Raw genomic sequence first — 14,146 nt, 5'->3', positions numbered from 1 at the left:
TCGGTACCGTGCGAACATCCTGTCGTCTTCTATCGTCCTGATGAAGGCTATGTATCGTGTTTGTTCTTGTTCTTCAGGTGTTGCTTGAAATCCGTTTGAACCCTTTTTCTTAGGTCGTTCAGTGACTGGATTTTCCCATAGGACCTGGCCAGTGGTCCAATCTATCCGTGGGTTGTGTTTTCGTAACCACGAGATTCCTAGGATGACGTCGATGTCTCCAATCTCCGTGATGTCGTACTGTAGTTGTTCTTGTTGATCGTTGATATATGTCGAAAGGTGTACGGTCTCTCGATTGACATATCCGTCATCATAGTCAACTCTTTCTCCTTCTACCGTTTGTAGTTTGTATGGATTGTCCTTCCATACCCATGGTAGGTCGAGTTTGTTCATTACTCTTGGTGATATGAAACTTCCTGTGCGCCGCTGTCGATTATAGCGCGCAGTCTGTGTCCGTGTATTTCGAGTTTGACCCATAGGTGTGCGTCGTTGCACTGTCTGGCACATAGGAACTTGTCTTCGATTTTCGCCTTTCGTCGTTCCTTTGCGATTGGCCTTCCCTTTTTTTGACAGTCTGTTTCTCAGTCGTGCTTCTTGTTCAATTTGTTCCTCTCGTTCCTCCAGGCTTGGGATTTGGGAACGTAGTGGATCTGACAATGGTCGTGTCATTCGTCCCATTCCATGTCGTTGCTGTTCTGGCATCGCATAGGAAAGCATGGGTCTGGTTCGAATGTTGCCTTGTCGAGTCCATTGAAGTATGTGAGCGTCCAGTTCGGTAGTTGGTCGTCGACGTAGACGTCCTTGATAGGTCGGTCGTCGCGTCTTCGGGGGTAGAAGCGACTTTCTTTCTTGGGTGAGAGATGCCAGAGACACTTATCGTCGAGGCATTCTGCCCAAAATAATTCTTCGTGGAATGCGTCCTTGGTGTTGAGCAAGGAGCTATCTCCTTTGACTAGTGGTGTCATAGGTACTTTAGGTTGACTAGTTCCGTGGAACTGTACTGTCTGGTCGTCTTCGTACGGATCAATGTTCTTACACCGTGGTTCTTCGGGTTCCTCATCAGAGCTGGTGTCGTCCACACTAGGATAGAATCCATGGTCGATCTCCGTCTGAGCACGTCGTCGAGCGACGTCGCGAGGTTCGTCCGAATCATAGGTGATTCTTCGTCGAAGGTGTGGCTGCTGGAGCCGATCTCAAGTTCGTCCTTCTTGAGTCGAAAGTCTACCTTTCCATTCTTGATTTCGAAGTCAAGATTGGGCCTCTTGATTACTTCGATTTTGTCTTCGCGTTCTAGGTTCTTGAGTTGTTCTTTGACCTTGCGAATGAATTTTTTGTTTCCGTCGTCTCGTCGCATCACACAGATGGATTTGGTCGGGATGTCGTCCGATGGGGGTCCCTTCTTCCTAAGGGATTGTTTCTTGTTGTTTCGTCGTGCCATGTGGACGAGATTACCCATGATTTCTTCTGTGTCGGGCCTCTTTCTTCGAATTTGAGGAGTTGCTCCCTTGTACTTGCCTGAAGTCTTTGCATGATTCTTTCTTCAAGGAGATGAAGGGTATCCTTCATGATGGGGTCTGTCTTGGCCTTCTCTTCTATATTCTGGCAGATTTGAGAGAGTATGGCGACACATTCGATGTTGTTATCCTCGAGGGTGAGAGGTCGGTAGATGGGTATCTTCTTCTTTGGTTGCCACCGCTAGGGTCTTGACAGGTGGTGGGGTGGTGTCGTATCCGGGTCGTTCGTTGTTCTTGGGTTTTTTAGGGTACCATCCGGTTTGTTCCTTACTGTCTTGGTGAATAAGGCAGTTGTCGTCGTAGCAAGCCGTCCATGAGAGTTGTGCGTGGGAATTTCCTTGCTCGCGATATTGGCTCGTTTTTCTGGAACGGGTTGGTGTTGGATGCGTTTGGGTTGTCGGCAGTCTCTAGCCATGTGTCCTGGCTTGTCGCAGTTGTAGCATTTGAAGTCCTTCCTGGGGCGGTTGTCTTCTCTTGGCGACACTGAGATCCATGGGACCGTCATGTTGTCCGTAGGCAGTGCTTTGTCGGTTGTTGTTCCAGTTGTTGCGAGGTCGCTGGTTCGCCTGGAAACTGCGTTGAGGTTGCCATTGGTACTTGCGTCCGGTGTTAGGTCGTTCCTTCCTTTCCTTCTTGCGTTCATAGAGTCGGTTGTCAATTCTGATGGCGAGTTCTCCGTACTGAAGGAAGTCTTCTGGTCTGTCGAGCTTGACCAGCTCGTCCTTGACTTCGTCCTTCAGTCCTTGGTAGAACATGAACATTTTGGTGTCGTCAGTGAGGTCCAGTTGGGCACTGAGACGTCTGAATTCGGCGGAATATTCCTTTGCCGATTTGGTTTGTCGTAGCTGCGCTAGGTCGCGTTCAGCTTGTCGTTTCTCGTCAGGGTCCTGGAATAGGGACCTGAGCTTCTTCGAATCCATTGAAGTTACTGTAGATGTCGCGTACTTCAGTAGAGCACTCGTCAAGAGTTTCTTTGCTGAGATATTCTTCCTGGATAGGTTCAAACCACTTGAGGGCTCGTCCCCTGAGGAAGCTGGCGGCGTGCACAACTTTCTCGGTTTCGCTGGTGAAGTCTCCGTGATGGAAGTTCTGATAGTTTTTGACTTGAATCAGAAATCCCTTGAGAGTACCTGGGGTGCCGTCATAGGTGATGGGTGCGCTGAGTTTGAGTTTCTGTCGTCCTCCCTGGATGGGGGTACCAATGATGTTGGCAGCGGCTCGGAGAGTGTTGACCTCTCCCTGAAGCGCCTGAACATTGGTACTTGCTTCTTGTTCTCTGAGTCGGATGACTTCGTTCTCCAGGTCCTGAATGCGCTGAGGGCCATTCCCGAACTGCTGGATCATGATCTTGAGGTTTTGGAGCTCATTCGCGGTTTCGTTGTACATGGTCTGTACCTTGGCGATGTCTGCGTCTCCTTTCTTGACTCTCTCGCGGAGTCGATCGTAGGTCTCTTTTTTGAGGGTGACCTCATCGTCGGAGTCGACGTTCAGGAGCTGTCTCCATTTCCTCGGCCAGGCTTCGAACAGTTGTTTGGAAGAGGCTGAAGAGCCCGGTAGGAGATTTGGCTGAGGCGCGGGACGACATCGTTCGTACTGTTTAGTTAGTTTTTCGTAGAGTGAACTTACTGAACAGGAGCAATCAAAGTGTTACGGCCAGCTAGTCGTAGTGAGTATGTTAGCAGAAGTTGAGGCTGCGATAACTAAGTAAACAGTGTCGTAGTCGTGGATAGCTTCCTGAAGCTATGTCTGTAAATCGTAAGGTGGGTAAGGCTTCGGTGATCAATCGTAGTCTTGTCAGAAGGGTTCTCAGTGAAGATAGCTGAAAGCGATCGTAAGATCTGATACTAAGTTGATTGCTGAAGAAGCTATGGAAGTCTGTCCTTGTGCCCGGCTCAAGTCCACACTATATACAAGTCTCGTTCCTGAACATATTCTTTGTCCGTATGTTTACCCAACGGTTCCCGTGTTCTGAACATACGGGTTCCGTATCGTGAAAGGACGGACCCCGTATCTCGAACGTACGGAGTTCCTTATCTCTTATCGTCACGTGACTTGTCCCATAGTTCTTCCGTCCCGAGAGGAGTCGCCCTGAGTTCGTGTTCCCGCATATATGGTGTGGTAGCCGCCGTAGGTCCTGTGGGGCAGGCCCTGGCCTTGTCATGCGTGTTGGGTCGTAACAATAACGTAGTATACGTAAAGGATAGAAGCGAATATATTCGTTAGTAAACGTTTTAAAATAAAATATAATAATTTATTATTATTATTCCTTATTTTTAGTCTCGTTTTTAATTATAAAACTATTTAATATATTAAGATTAATATTAGAGTTTTCTAATTTTTATTTAACTTATATAATATTACCCTATAGTTTAAAAAGTAAAATAAGTTTTAGTTAGTACTTATCCTGTATATATTATTTTAAATAAATACAAAAGTATTAGTACGTTTTAAAATAAGAGTAATTAATATTACTAAACTTCGTAATTTTAAAGAATATAATTATAAATTCTTTAATAATAGAAGTATAAATTTAAATAGTATTCTAAGGAAGATATAAATCTAAATCCTATTACTTTAAATTACGTTTAAGAGTTATTAAATTTAATTTTAGTTAATTAGTTATAAAAAGTTATATATAGTTCGTAACGTTAGTTAATAATAAAGTTATTATAGTTAATTATAAATAATATATAAATAACTTTTTAATAACGAATTTAATAAGAGTTTTATATTTATACGAAGTTAATAAAGTTAAAATAGATAAGGGTATATACGTAACTAAAAGTATAATTTAATTAAAAGTATATTTATATAGTATAGTTATTAAAGTTTAAGTAATTAGAAGTATTCTTATTTATATTAGTATATAAAAATATATTAAGATATATATAACTTATTTATTAATATATTAACCTATTTTAATAAAAACGATTTTATTAACTCTTAATCTTTATATTATAAATATTTTTTTAAAGATTTAATAATTACGAAACGTAATTAAACTTTTTAATATTTAATATTATTATAAAAGTAGTAATATATAGAAGTAAAAACGGTTTTTTTTTAATTAGAACGAACTCGTAATAATATAAATCCTTATTATTAAATTATAATTAGGTATTATATTAGTATATTTCGAGATATATAAATAAAAACCCTTATATAAAACTATATAATAAAACGAGTAAGCGTTAATATTAATATAGATTTTAAATTTAAAAATAAGAGCTTATTATACGTATTTAAAAACTAAATATAATTTAGCTTAGGAGTTATAAATTTTTATAATAATATTGTATTTTATTTAATTAGTTCTAAACTTATTATAAAAAGATTTATAATACGTAAAGTAGAGTTTATCTTAGCTAATAATATAAGCTTATTAGCAAATTTATATATAGAGATATTTTTATTATACCCTTTAGTATAATAAGTAACTTTTAGTATATTAAAAAAATTTAATTATTATTATATAATTACGAGCTATTTTAGTATTTATTATTACTAAAGCTTATTATATTTATAAATTATTAATAATTTAGTAAGTATAATTATAAATCTTTTAAATTAAGCTAATAAAGAATATTCTTATTATTTAAGTATTATTAGAAAAAGAGCTCTTAAATATAAATAAGTAAGTTCTTAAAAAGACCGTATACTTTTTACGTTATAAGTTCTATCTTATAAATTAGCGTTTAAATATTCGCTTTATAATTTGAGTAGTTTAAATATTCGCTTTATAATTTGAGTATTAAATAATTTAAAAATATATATAATAATAATATTATAAGTCTAATTATTCTTTAGTTTTATAATAATTATTATTTAAAATAGTAAAAGATTAATATGCGGTCGTAGTATTTTAAAAAGTTAGTAGTAATATATAAAGTAAAAAAAAGAATTTTAAATAAAGGGAAAAGGTTTATATATAATTATAATAATATATAGGGTATTTTTATATATAAGGTTTTATAAATATATATGCGAATTATAAACGTTTATAATAAATTTATAACGTTAAAAATTATAAAACGAAGTATTATAACGCTATATAATTAATAAGGTTTTTATATTTTTATTAAAAATATATAAACCGGTAGAACTTTATATAGCTAGTTATAGTTTTAAATAGACTAAACTAAGTATGTATATTTTAATTTAGGGTAATAAGTATTATACGTACGTATAGGAGCCTTATTACCTAGGTATTAAGCTTAACTTTATTATATCTTAATATATATTTATAAAACTCTATATATAATATTATATAAGGGTAAATTAAGTTAACCCTATTTAAAATCTATTTAAGTTAATAACTATTTTTATAGCGTTATATAAAGCTATATATACATTTATTATTTTTATAATATTATTAGTAACGTTTTTAAGGGCCTCTATTATTATATAAAGGTATTTAGGGGATATTATTAAAACTTTATTAAGGTATTAATAACTCTTTTATTATACTATTTAATAGTATACGAATGCTTAGTAATCTTAATAAGTATTATACAGGTTAGTATACTTAATTAGTTTATTATAAATAAATATTAAAAAATATAAATAATATATATATAATAATAATATAGTAATTAGCGAATACTTATGAGCGTTATTAATATAGTTATAATTATTATAACTTTTATTAAATAATATTATATAGTTAGTAAAAATACTTTTACTTTTTATAATAAGTATACGAGGTCGTAGTGGATTATATAACTCCGTATATTATAATTTAAATAGTATTAGTATATTATAAGTAGCTTATATTTATATCTAGGGTATAATATAACCTTTTTAATAATTATAAGTAGCTTATATTTATATCTAGTATAATATAACCTTTTTAATAATCTTTAAATTAAGCTTAATTTAATAAGGGCTAGAATATATAAATTAGTAAAACATTATAGGAATTATAAAATAGTATATAACTTATTTTAGTAATATTAAGATTAATAAATTTATAGAACGTAATTAAAAGGTTAGATAAGGAGCTTATAAATAAATAAAAAATTATATAATTAAAAAGTTATTATATAGGGTATACGTATTTAAAAAATAAGTAGTTATTTTTATAAATATAAGGTCGTTAGGTACTTTTAAGTTAATATACGAGAGCTTTTAGTAACTCTTTATTATAAATAGCGGTTAGAACGTTATATTTAGTTATTATTATAAGTATTATATAATATATAAGAATATAAAGAATTATTAAGTCTTATACAAAATTGTTAATATATATACTTAAGTAATTATTATAAGTAATTTTATTAAAATAATATAAATAAAAGATATTAAATTTTAAATAAAATAAATATACATAATTATACTTATAATTACGTATACTTAGCTTAATTAAATTTATAATTACTAATTTTTAAAAATAATATTATAAACTATATAATTAATTTACATAATTATACTTAATTATATAAAGTAACTAATTAATATTTTTAATTAGTAAATTATGAATATTTATATTTATAATTACGTATATAATTAGGTAATTATATTATAAATAAAATAAAAAGAATAAAAAGAAAAGTAATATAATATAATAATATTATATAATATAATATAATTATATATAAGTAATTAAGGGGGTATAAGCGGGCTATTTATTTTTTTTAAGGAATATTAGGTTAAGTAGAAAAAAGAGGAAAGGGATTAGTAGTAGAAATTAGTAAGGAGGTATAGACCTGGGCGCCTTATTTTAATTACTTATTAACTGCTTAACCGCCCTTACGTAACCTATAGTACTTCTAGTAGTATAGAATTACTTACCGTATTATATAAGATTAATGATTTTATTTATTTATAAGTATAGTATATTAGTATATTTGATTATACGCCTACCGTAGGTCTATTAGCAAAAGGTGTTTTGGCGGAGTGCCTCTTGCAGTCTGCCGTATCTCTGTCACCGGTCCCCGCAATGTCACCCAGCCCCGCGCGGCAATGTGGACCTTATCGACATATTACTGGTGCCTTATCATCGGAAGCCTGGCCCTCGCCATCAGGATATCGGGTAATTGGCTCGAGTCGCATCTACGGACGCTGTTTGCTATAAGACGTTACTGAGCCAAGGCGAGGTGCTCTTGAGAGAGGTTGCGGGCACTAGTGTCAACTTACACAACTTGGAAGCACGCTTTGACTGGGCTTGCAGTGTATACTCCGCTGTCAGTCTCATGACCCGCGCTTGGCCTCCATCATGATGCACTCTGGAGTTGGCTTCCCGGCGGCTCTGTCGATTATCCTTGTGCTCGCTCATGGTGTTTCTGCAGGACCAACGGTGAATTTGCTGAACGGCTCCTACGAGGGCTTGTCTCTTCCCGGCTATCAGCAAGATGTTTTCCTTGGCGTTCCATACGCACAGCCTCCTACTGGCAACCTCCGCTTCAAGGCACCTCAAAGCATCAATTCAACGTGGAATGGCACTCGCCCTGCGACAGAGTACGGAGACGTTTGCATGCAATACACCGTGAGCGCATGCCTGTCTGTCAACCTCTCGGCTTGAGCCATCGGTACTGACCAAACCTCTAGGCTCCTCCTAGCCACCCAATGTCTGAAGACTGTCTCTCACTCAACGTCATCCGCCCGAGCAGCATCGACAGCATTGAACCCCTTCCTGTAGCTGTGTGGATTCATGGGTGAGTTTCACAATATTCCACCAGAATCTTGCCTAAACAATGATGAACTAATTTGCCACCGTAGCGGCGGCCTATACGCAGGTTCGTCCAGAGACAACAACCTCACAAACTTTGTGGACCAGGCCTCTGTAGCACAGAAGCCACTCATAGCCGTCTCCATCAATTACAGGCTTTCGGCGTTTGGGTTCCTCTGGGGGTCTGACGAGGTGAAAGCCAACGGCAGCGCCAACAACGGTCTGCGGGACCAGCGCCTGGCCCTCCACTGGATCCAAGAAAATATTGCCTTCTTCGGCGGCGACCCGCGTCGTGTTACAATCTTTGGTCAAAGCGCTGGAGGCTTGTCTGTCGGCAAACAACTCATTGCCTACGGAGGCAGAGATGACGGTCTGTTCCAAGGCGGGATCATGCAGAGTGGCGGCATGGCCGAGAAGTGGCCCTATAACGTGAAGGACCCAGCTGCCTACACCCAAGATCTCTACCGGAACCTGACAGACACGACTTCTTGCTCCGAAGCAGCCAGTCCACTCGAATGTCTCCGCAACTTGCCCGTGGAGGTCATTTCCGCCGCCCTGAACGTGAGCGCCACGCCAGTCTTCTCGGGCACAGGTCTTGGTCCCTGGCTCACTCAGGTCGATGGTGACTTCCTCCAAGACGGGCCAACTGCGTCTCTCGAAAAGGGCCACTTCGTCCATGTGCCAATCATGTACTCCACCACTACCGACGAGGCAACCGTCTTTATGTTTGGTGGGAAGTTGGACACGGATGACGACTTTAGCGCTCTGGTCGCAGCAGGGGGTCCAGATAACTCCACTGTCTTTGCTATTGAGCGACTGTATCCCAACACCAACGATACTGGGCTTCCGGCCGGGTACAGTCCGACTGCTGAAGATAACCAGCTATACGGATCTCAGTGGAAACGCGGAGTCGAGTTCCATACTGATGTCGTTGAGACCACTTCCAGGCGTATGACGCTGAAGGCCTGGGCCGCTGCTGGCGTGGAAGCCTATTCAGCTCGCGTCAACCTGTTGCCTCCAAGCACCAGTCCTCGCCTGGGATCTCACCATTCCATGGATGTCTCTTTCATATTTGATGCCCTTGACGGAGAAACACAGAGCGAGTTACAGTTCACGACCGCGTCGAAGCTCATGGGTAGAACATGGGCGTCTTTCGTATCGGATCTCAACCCGAATAATCATGGAGGTATGCTAGGCTTCTTCCTCACTCGCAAACCCTGATCATCTGCTAACGCGATTCATGTCAGTCCCCAATACACCTACGTGGCCTGCGTGGACTGCCGGGAAGTCGAATAAGACCGGCTCTAATTTCGTTTTCAACGCTAATAGCGATCCATCGTCTATTTCATTCATCGAAGTGGATGATTATCGTCTGCGGCAGACAACGTACTTGGCGAGTGTCATGCAGAGTCAAATGTACTACTAAAAGAGTGAGCAGTTGCAGTCATTAGGCACCATTAGCTGGAAGATTAAAAATGTGGGTGATTGAATTATAAGGTAATGTGATAATATCTAGTTCCCGAATCATATTCTAGAAGAACCTCTGCTTCCATCTGTTCCACATCTACCACTACCTGACGCCACATGCTCAGCTCATATGAATCAGCCATGAATCCAGGGAGGACCATTGCGCAGAGAAACTTGGTTCCCCTCGTCGAAGTAAAGCCTGACCGGTTGACCAAGTCACCAGTCAGATCCCTCACAGTTGGTCCGACAGCCAATTGAGGACAAAGAATGACAAGCATGTTCAGCCCAGGAAGGCCCATGGGAAACGTCGAAGGTGGACTCCAGCGCACAACCATTCCAGGTCGTATGCGCTCTTTGAAAGGGACGTCATTTGCCTTGGTGTCCGGGTCTACGCTAGAGGACAGCATTTCCTGGTTCAGGGCTGTCTTACGGCTCTTCCCCTCGACAGGCTCCGCTTCGCTCTTGCTTTCCGTCTTCTTCCCACCCGACTTTTGCGAATCGATATGCAAACGCCAAAATTTGGCATGAAAGGCACGAGCTTGATCTTCATCAACTCCTGGACTCTTCAAGCAGCGGGTGAGAAATTCGGGCGTCGGAAGGCGGAGCAGCAGCGAACCAGTCTCGGTGGGCGCGACCAGCTCGCCAGAAATGGCAGGGTTTCCAGACTTCAACATGTTAGCTTGTTTTAGTGGTCGGTCGCGAGAATGGACTCACGTTGGTATCGATCCAGGTCCTTAACCGTTCATTGTCCCAAGTCGCAGGCGTCTCGGGGTCATAGGACTGAGCCTTGGCCTTGGGAAGCAACACCCGCAACATCTCGGCGTATTTCAAGGTGTTTTTGCCAGCGCCAGTATCTGGGAGACTGGGATTGACACAGGCAAGCACGACAGTCTTGCAGCTACGTCTCCCCGCGGGATCAAAGACGTGCTTCAGAATCTTGGTGAGGGAACTCTGCCGGAATGGTATATACGTCGGGCTCTTTGTCTTGCCCGTCAGAGAAGCCACGTCGACGGTTGCTCTGCCCCTGATACAGTCCTTCAGCACCGAGAGGCTGGTGTTGATCTCCCGGGCCTCTTTCATGCGGTCGGGTGTGTGGTTGGCAATGTCCCGGGCGGCTTCTGAGCCTGCCAGGTCGATAAGGTAGAGGAGTCCGTCCTCGGCTGTTGGTATAGGACTTTCGATACGGATGCGACAAATGGCGTGAGAGCGAGATGATGCGTCATTCTTGAACGTTGATGCTGTACGGCGGAAGGTTGCTGCCCTTTCTATGAGCTCAAGCAGGGTGGCTGCTTCGGTGATTTCGTGTTCCAGGACGCCGGCAAGCTGTGTGACACCGAAAGAATCTTCCAAAACGGAGATTGGTTTTCGAGAGTTCAGGAGGTCTAGAACATCATGTTAGGCGAAATAAGTAAGGAGAGAGGTAATCCGACATGCCAAAAGAAGAGTTGCCAGCCAGCTCAATTATGCATGCATATACTTTCCGCTCTCCCTCCATACCGCCGCCCATGAGCGACTTTGCGACCAGCTGTTCAATCTCGCTGACTGTGTAGGTTTTGCCAGAGCCAGTCTGGCCATAGGCGAACACGGTGCTGACGCCGCCGCTCCATGCCCAAGGAACCAAAGGCTCAACCAGATCTCGATAAATCTGCTCGGATGTATCATCTGGGCCATAGGCTTTATCGAGCTGAACTGAAGTTGTCTATCGAAACGTGTCAATTCAGATCACGATGTTTGAAGCTGTGGGGAGCAGGTTGTTGCTTACCGTAAGCGTGGGAGGTCCCAGGGGCTTGATGTGCTTTCGGATTTGGTGGATGTCTACGGCGCCGTTACCGCTGGGCCTCTGGAAGACGCCACGGATAAGGCCTGCGGACACTTCGTCCTCCAAAATTGGCCGAAGTCGAGCTGCCACGATCATGTCCGGGTTCGAGGTGGTGTTCGGGTCCTGTGCACCGGCCAAGTCTTTCTTGGCTGCTTTGGCGCTGAAGGCTTCAACGGAGGCCTGGTACCAAGGCGTATGTTTGATGTGATATTCGTCCATGGCGACTGATGTGCAGCGTCAATCGTGTACTGTAAAATTAGAAGAATAACCAGTGAAACTCTTTAGCTTTAAAAATATTTCACATTGTATTTGAGACTTTCGACGGGGACTTATATCTCGTGAAGTTCAGTCTTCTTCACTCATCGTTAGAGTGCTCGCATCTCGTCTCAGTGGGTCTTCTGTGCTGGTGTGCTGAATCCGGAAGGGAAACGAGGGGTGAGGAGCACTCCGGCCTCTAAAAGTCGCTGCCTGGATTCTGTCGCCCAAGCAACCAGGCAGACGACTTGCAAATATTGCGGTGAAACAACAAAATCTTTCATCTTGGAAACTTGTACGGAAGCTTTGGGTATTGACATAAGGTAAGGAGAACGGATCAGGTACTTAGGTACATTATGCTGCATTGATAGATGCCTAGTCAAGGCTTCCATATTCCGCACGCCATAATACACCTTTACAGCAAATATTACCCGGTCCCTACTCCAAACACAGATGCCTAAATCAATAAACTTTTCATTGGCCATGAACAAATACTCGGGTGATTAGAGTATAACATCTATACATAGAAAATTAGCTACGATATCCACTTCAGCATTATCATCCTTCGGATCGCCATCCATCATATCTGATTGCCAGAATTATTCACAGATTGTCTCTTCGGCCCTCTGGCAAAGGTGAAGGTTCTTGGCGACAGAGTCTTGACATTGCCCTCAGCGTCTTTCGCCGGCGGCATGTACTCTGTAGTGATGGCAACTTCTACATCCTTTCGGATATCAGTATTTTTGCGCCGGTTGCTGTGACTTCTCCGGACGCTCTTCGATCTCGTAGTTCCGCTAATACTATCGGCATGGGGATCACCCCAGGTCTTGACGTCTTGCATCTTGTACTCGTTCACCATGCGCTCTTCACTCTCGTTGAAGGTGATATTTGTGATTGGGTACGCTGAAGGGGGTCCGCGACCCCGCCAGCTTTGGTTGCTACCGGCCCCGAAAGTGCGTATTTCTTTCGGTGTCGCATCGGTGAGCTTCTGGGATGATCGGAGCGAAGTAAGAAGAGAGCCAAAGACGGGCCCCAGCCATAACTTGATGATCGAGAACACCATAGGCAAGTTTGCGGTGATGACGGCGACGAATGTCTCACGAACAGCCCATGATCCGGCGAGCTGTGCACCGTTCTGGGGGTCCTGGGTAGGAAAAGATAAGTAGGAGTTCGGATGGAACAGCAAATCGGGAAACTCACTGTGACAATCAAGATACAACGCAGGGTTGCGCAGACAACAACAAACAGTCCACCGCTAAAGAGAAACAGCAAACCCCATTTCTTGATAGGTTTGAGCCTCGCTTGCCACAGCATCGGCAAAGGGATAGACAAGAGGTAAAGATCCGTAGACACGTTGAAAGCCAAATAAACCCAAACAACTTGGTTGGAAATGGCTGGTTGGCAAACGTCTGTGAGATATTAGTCATGTCAGCATAGGCTTCGTGCACAGAGGTGCGGCTTAAGAGAAATCTTACTCCCCGGGTCAGGATTGATCTGCCAGTTCTTGTGAAAGGGGCGACAAGCGAGGAAGAGATTCATGATGACTACGATCCAACTGACGGCTAGAAACCCGAAACCAAAGTAGATGCGAAGCCGGTAGCCACGACCCAGGCCGGCCTTGAATAGTCAATAACCGGCGGAGTTAAACGGATGATCCGAGTTGAACACTTACAGTCAGCCGTAGGTAGAACACCAGCAATGATGCCTTAAGTGACCACAATAAGACCGAGTAACTTGACCATCCACACAGCTGTATAATGGAACCAATCACCCTGGAATAGATTTAGATAAGTAAGACGATTCATCAAGAGTGCGATATTCTTACCTCAGTTGATACTCCTCGCTGTCTGGGGATAGAGCTGCTCGTTGCTCATCCGTCATGGCATTATTCGCCATACCCTTCGCGACTGCCCCGACAGAATGCGCCAGCGCGGTCTCAATGGCATAGAATATCTGTAGGCACCATTGGATGTCAACTTTCATGGTATTTTAGGCATGCAGACAAAGCCAGAAGCACTAACCGCACCGACCCAAACAAGATAGTCATCCGCTTGGAGACCTTTGAAGCCTACGGACCTGATCCTAGCGTAGGTCCTTAACATGGTAAAAAGAATGCCAATTATCAATAGGGTCCACGCCTCTATTGTGAATGACTGCATAGCTGCTTGAGCAGCAGCAGCAGCGGCCTCCGCCGCGGCGGGGTCCATGGCGGCTGGTGACGACATACCGGAGTCGGATACTGTAAAAGAAAGACTCGGAAGAGATGAGATGCAAACAAAAGAGTAAACGAGATAACCCGGCCAAAGATTCAGGAGGGGCCTGGAAAGACATGCAGGTTCCCGGGGTGCCTACTTTGTATAATCTTTCGCCAGAACCCCCATTCTGGACGGAGCCCTCACTCGATTTGATCGACACTTGTCAAGCCCG

The 14,146-nt window shown here is 41.9% G+C and overlaps 2 protein-coding genes across 2 annotated transcripts; one reads left to right on the top strand and one right to left on the bottom strand.

The window, feature by feature from the left end:
• The first annotated feature begins 7,481 nt into the window (after positions 1–7,481).
• On the top strand, positions 7,482–9,656 carry HER10_EVM0000018 (carboxylesterase). The gene is made up of 4 exons (XM_035469816.1): positions 7,482–7,995; positions 8,058–8,164; positions 8,229–9,364; positions 9,426–9,656. The coding sequence occupies exons 1-4, from the start codon at positions 7,726–7,728 to the stop codon at positions 9,602–9,604; spliced, it is 1,692 nt and encodes a 563-aa protein (XP_035328709.1). The 5' UTR covers positions 7,482–7,725; the 3' UTR covers positions 9,605–9,656.
• A 12-nt stretch (positions 9,657–9,668) lies between these two features.
• On the bottom strand, positions 9,669–13,944 carry HER10_EVM0004209 (uncharacterized protein; the record flags this gene model as incomplete). The annotated part of the gene is made up of 10 exons (XM_035473861.1): positions 9,669–10,310; positions 10,360–11,027; positions 11,080–11,344; positions 11,408–11,688; positions 12,482–12,863; positions 12,920–13,128; positions 13,195–13,336; positions 13,392–13,491; positions 13,545–13,672; positions 13,741–13,944. The coding sequence occupies 10 exons, from the start codon at positions 13,942–13,944 to the stop codon at positions 9,669–9,671; spliced, it is 3,021 nt and encodes a 1,006-aa protein (XP_035329191.1).
• Between the last annotated feature and the right edge of the window lie 202 nt (positions 13,945–14,146).

The sequence above is a fragment of the Colletotrichum scovillei genome (assembly GCF_011075155.1).
Source record: "Colletotrichum scovillei strain TJNH1 chromosome Unknown Contig00009, whole genome shotgun sequence".
Taxonomy (NCBI): Eukaryota; Fungi; Ascomycota; class Sordariomycetes; order Glomerellales; family Glomerellaceae; genus Colletotrichum; species Colletotrichum scovillei.
This window is presented reverse-complemented; position numbering and strand designations above follow the sequence as displayed.